The sequence below is a fragment of the Musca domestica genome, unplaced genomic scaffold, assembly GCF_030504385.1.
Source record: "Musca domestica strain aabys unplaced genomic scaffold, Musca_domestica.polishedcontigs.V.1.1 20, whole genome shotgun sequence".
NCBI lineage: Eukaryota > Metazoa > Arthropoda > Insecta > Diptera > Muscidae > Musca > Musca domestica.
Window position 1 is genome coordinate 2,478,953 of NW_026712250.1, and position 6,000 is coordinate 2,484,952.

Below are 6,000 nucleotides of genomic sequence, written 5' to 3' on the forward strand. Positions count from 1 at the left end.
AAAAATATTTAAAAAATCAATTTTTTTAGTTTGGATGTCCTTGAGAAAAATGTCGAAAAATATATCCTTGAAAAAATATATGCCCTTAATGTTTTGTTAAAGAAGAAGTCCTTCTATATTCCTTTGCTGTTAAATATGAAAATCGCCGAGAAAATCATTGAGAACTTTCAAATTTTTAAGATAATAAAAAGTCCTCAAAAAAATCCACGTTTATAGGCTGTTATGTCCCTATGAGTCATTTGAAAAATCTATTTTTCATCTTTGGAAATTTCTTGAGAAAATCTCTGTAAAAGAAATCTCCAAAAAAGCAGACAAAGTCTTTTTAATTTTTTTTAATAACCACGTCTATAGACATTAATGTCCTTATGAGTCCTTTAAAAAATCTATTTTTCTTCTTCGGAAATTTCTTGAGAAAATCGCTGTTAAAGGAATCTTTAAAAAATAGTAGACAAAGTTTTTTTTTTTACATTTTTAAAAAATATCCACATTTATAGGCTGTAATGTCCTTTGAAAAATCGATCTTCCTATTATAGAATTTTTTAGGGAAAATCTCTATTTTTATATCTTGGAAATTACTTGGGAAATCGCTCTAAAAAAGTAGTTGAAATAATTAAAATGTTAAAAAGTATCCACATTTTTTGGGGTGTAATGTCCTTATGATTCCTTTGAAAAGTCCACTTTTCTAATTTAGATATCTCTTGGAAAATCGCTACAAAGGAATTTCTGAAAATTAAAAAAATATCCACGTTTGTAGTCTGTTATGTCCTTATAAGTCCTTTGAAAAATCGACGTTTATATCTTAAACATTTCTTGAGAAAATTTTTGGAAAAAATCTTAAGAAAATAGTTTTAAAAGTCCTTTGAAAAATCTACCAAAAAAAGTTGGATTTTTTAAAAGACTTTTCTACTATTTTTTTGATTTTTTCCAAAATATTTGTTTATATCTTAAACATTTTCTGAGTAAATTTTGGAAAAAATCTTAAAAAAATCGTTGACAAAGTCTTTTAAAAAAATCCATCTTTTTTTGGTTTGGTAATTCAACTATTTTTTTTAAAGAATCCTCTCTTAAAGGCAGATAGCTCCTGGAAGCCTGTAAAAATTTGTAAAATTTACAAAAAAAAAAACTAGGTTTTAAAACTCTATTGAAAACTATTTTAAAAAATCCACATTCTTTTACTTTCACTTTTACACCTCAGGAAATATTTTTAAAGTTTTTTTTCGGACATATTCAAACATCCATCAAATTTTTTGGACTTTCTAGACCCCTGGAGCCCCCTAAAAACATTTTCTCCAACTAGGTGTCGCATAAAGAATACCAAGTTCCTTCTGCACCTCATTACGTATGAGTAATTAAGATAAATTAAATATCAATCATACGCCACATACACGTACATACCGACACGATGACATATGTAACTTTATTGCCAGAGAACAGCAGTAAAACAATTGTTATTGCCGCTACTTGACTTTTGCACGTGTGTGTGTGTGCGTCGTGTGTCTATCTGTCTGACAACATTATAACAGAAGATAAACATTTGTTCATTACGCCCTCCCTCTCTCCCTCTTCTTTTCGATAGTATTTTACATGCCATTAACCAAAACATACACGTCTCCTCCCAAAACACACACACACCCATGACAGCATTGTCAAAATCTAAACAGTTTTGATGTGAACAACATTTGAGACTGTTTGTTTGTTTCTCTCCACATTCCCCCACTCTCTTCCGCTCCGCTCCGCTCTGTCTGAATGTTTATGGCATCAATAAGCTTTTTGGATGCCATTAAAATACAATGTTTTATAGATAGAATATCAGCTGGAATGTGTTGTACGAAAGACCTAAGCCAAAGTAGCAACCTGTCGTTGTTGTTGTTGTTGTTGTTGCTGTTATGTGGAACGTGATCTATTATTGTTTTCTCCAAAGTCCCGTAAAAGTTACAACACAGGCACATACATCATGACGACTTTACGCCATATCTTACGTGTCACAATAATATCAGCAGCAACAACAACGACATTGGCAATACCGTATCCTGCCACTAAACATGTCGCAGGATATTCACAAGTGGAACGCTTTTACTCTGCCTCTGAAATTATGTGAGCAGTAGTAACTTTGTCACAAGATAATTCCTAGAAATGACTTGCGAATATTAAATAGAGACAAGGGCAGAGAGAAGGACGGAGAATAGGACGTAAGTGAATAGAGAGACAATATGAAGTGTGTACAACAATGACATGTGGAGATGATGATGATAAGTTAATTTAATGAAATATTGAATGGAATATGGATTCTTTTAGAAAGGGAATGATTTTTCGAAAACGGGAAATATGGATTTTTCTAACAAAAAAAAAAAAAAAAAAAATCTGAAGGAGTTTCCACGCACAAATTTGTCAATAATATCACATATACAGGGCGTATGCGTAATGTCCAAATTGTCTTTATTACTCATACGCAACGAGGCACTGTTTTAATTAGTATTCGTGTATTATTCAGGTCTCCGAAAAACTCGCTCGAATTTTGACAAAGATTGAAACTCAATCGACTTGGAGAGAGTGCGATCCTGGGATAGGAAAAAACCGAGAAAACCCAATTTTCTACATCGTTCGAGTGGGAGTAAAGTTTGTTCAAAATCATACAGTTGTTGTTTTTCTGTGTATGTACATTTTTTTGGGCAAGATCACCCCCTCTCCCATTCTTCTCATCTCTTCGCCTCTCGTCACCCTCAAAACCCTATTCCCCCTCTTCACCTTCCTCCCCCGTTTGCTAATTAGGAAACTAAATATTTTGTTCCACAAATTTTCACTCTTCGAGCGAACTCTTGTTCTATTTTGAATTTTTGCCCCGACACAAAACAAAAGAGTAAAGAGAAGACTCCATAAATAACTCCCACTCTTCGAGCAATCCTGTGGGCCTATTCTGTAACTATTTAACGACTCCATATAAATCTACCTCCAGATATTCCGAGGAATTCTCCAGTTTTATCGGAATTCTTTAAAATTGGCTATTTATAGTTCCTATGACTGGACCATCCCTTCGTGTAGCTCCCACTCTTCGAGCAATCCTCTGGGACTATTCTGTAACTATTTAACGACTCCATACAAAACTACCTCCAGATATTCCGAGCAATTCTCCACTTTTAATGGAATTCTTTAAATTTGGCTATTTATAGTACCTATGACAGGACCATGCCTTCGTGTAGCTCCCATATATGGATACTCACCGAAATATTCGGTTTTGGATGATACTACCTCATTTTTCACCGGAATTGTTTCGAATTTAGTATTTGGCCTCTGGGCCTATTTTGTAACTATTTAACGACCCCATATAATTTCACCTCCAGCTACTCGGAGCAATTCTCCAGTTTTACCGGAATTCTTTAAAATTTGTTATTTTTAGTTCGTAATGGGAACTACCTCCAATGAAAGGTTCATGCCTTCGGGTAACTCCCATATATCGGTATTCCGTTTTACGTCATATTAGCCTTATTTTTTCCCGAAACATTTTGATGATATTAGCCTTTTTTCACCGGAATTGTCTCAAACTTAGTATTTGGAGTTCGTAGTGGGTATTATCTTCTCTGGCAGATAATTGGCTGACCTGGCAGATAATTGACCTTAACTAACTGTATGTCCAGATATTCCGTATTTTGATGATTTTTGTCATACTTTTCTCCGGAATTGCTTCAAATTTGTTATTTAGAGTTTTAATGGGTACTACCTTCTCTGGAGGATAATTGGCCGACGGTTTAGTGTAGACCCGCATTTATCTAGATATTCGGTATTTTGATGATTATACCCTCAGCCATATGACGACAGAGGGTATATATCATTTGCTACGACCAAAACGTGTCTCATTGAAATAACAAATCCGTTTCAGGACATTTGGAGTCAGTCCGTCCGTCTGTTTGGTGGTGGTGCGCAGGATATCTCTCGAAGGGATTATCCGATTTTGTCCAAACTTGGTACATCGTAATATTATTGTCAAACTTAGATCGAGTTCGGAGATGGGCAATATTGGTCCACTCCTTCTGGTACCTCCCCCACAAAATATTAACATTTACTAAGAAAATAATTTACTGCACAGAAAAAGAGAAAGGATAACTCGATTTTGTTCTAACTTTGCAAATTCTAATATTTCTATTAGTGGTAGGTCAGGAGAGAAAATGGACAATATCGGTTCAGTGCTTCCCCCACAAAGGGTAAAAAATTAGAATAATTTTAACTCTTATAAAATGTGATGTAAGTGTTCGATTATCTTAAAATTACACGCATCGCAATATTTTTATTAACCCAAGGTCAGGTAGGAACGTGGGATATATTGGATCGCTCTTTCTGGTACCTCCCCCACAAAGGACCAAAATTTGGAGTATCCATGAAGCTCATAAAACGCGGAATTAACATTTGATTCCATTTAGACATGGCATATCTCAATATCTTTATTAAAACGAGATCTGTTATAAAGATGTTAGAGATCGGACCATTCCTTGTGGAACCTCGCCAACAAAGGTTCAAAGTTTTGAATAATCGAAACGATCATAAAATCCGAAACAGGCATCCAGTTTCCTTCGTATTACACACGTGCCATTATTTCTACTAACTCAAGGTCTGATGTGAAGATGGGATATATCGGTCCACTCCTTCTGGTACCTCCCCCACAAAGGGTCAAAATTTGGAGTATCCATGAAGCTCATAAAACGCGAAATTAACATCCGATTCCATTCTGACCTGACACATCTCAATATTTTTATTATAATAAGATCTGTTATAAAAATCTTGGGGATCTGACCATTTCTTCTGGCACCTCCCCCACATAGGTTTCAATATTTTGAAAAAGAAAAGGCTCGAAGGAAGCGAAATAAGACTCCAACTCTCTTCAAATTTCACAAATCCAAAAAATTTTGCTAACACAAGATATGTTGTGAAGGTGATGTATAACTATGAACCCCTTCAAGTACATCAGGTAAAGGTAATTTGGAGTTCGCAGTAAACACTGCCTATACAGGTCAACATTTTCGTATAGCTAACATATAACTGTACTTTCCTATATTCGGTATTTTGATGATTTTTGCCACATTTTTTCCAGAAATATTCCAAATTCGGAATTCGGTCTTCGCAGTGGACTCTGCCTTCTATGACAAAAAAAAAATGCCCATTTAAATTCACGTCTTCGTGAATATTGGGAGGAACCCATATAACAGTACCTGCCTGCACTTAAACTTGATGTTTGGAGTTCGCTCTCCCTTCTCGGGCAGATAATTAGCTATAACACCTGTTATTCGGAATTTTTCAAAATTATAGTTCGATTTTCAAACGGATTTTCTTTAATTACATTTTTTTAATTTTCTTTAAATCGTTAAGGTTATAAAAAGTTCGATTTTAGCGATTTTTTATTTGTTTTTCTCAAAAATTTTCCCATAACTTGAAATCCCGTCGGCCCATGTGACGTATGAGTGATACCCAAACTCACATACGCTCCCATATCCCCCCACCCGAATTTAATACCAATCACACACATCATCACCAAGTACCCGAGTACGAATAATTTACTTCATTTCCCAGGTTAATGTGGTAACTAATCAAGAAGTTTGTTAAAGCCCGCCAACTTCCTGAACCATGTGTGCCTGCATTGCCTCCATATCGTTTGTTCAAGTTCAACACATCATCCACCCACCCATCTTAATTCAATATTTCGACACACACACACACACACAAATATACACTTACCTGCAATATTTTGCAACGATTCGTTTCGCAGGCATCGTCCACACACGGCTGATACATGCCCAGGGTGACGCAGTTGAATAAAATCACCAGTATCGAGATACGCTCGAACCATGTGTTGATGGCAAAATCAATAGTTATCAAAATGCAGTTAAGGAAAACACCAAAAAATATACAACAGGCAAACGAGAACATCGACAGAACAATACAAGGACGATACCATAAGGCAACGACGACAATAACAACAACAAGCCGAACATGATAAAAACAAATAGATTACCA

The 6,000-nt window shown here is 35.3% G+C and overlaps 1 protein-coding gene across 2 annotated transcripts in view; it reads right to left on the reverse strand.

Moving 5' to 3' along the window:
- The window catches only part of LOC101891331 (voltage-dependent T-type calcium channel subunit alpha-1I), a 65,244-nt gene extending 59,244 nt beyond the window's left edge, over nt 1-6,000 (reverse strand). Inside the window, exon 1 of one of the 2 annotated variants that reach the window (XM_059122348.1) lies at nt 5,722-6,000. In XM_059122348.1, coding sequence (XP_058978331.1) covers nt 5,722-5,913 — 192 coding nt within the window. In that variant the 5' untranslated portion in view covers nt 5,914-6,000. The remainder of the gene's footprint in view (nt 1-5,721) is intronic. The other variant, XM_059122349.1, reaches the window with a different exon arrangement.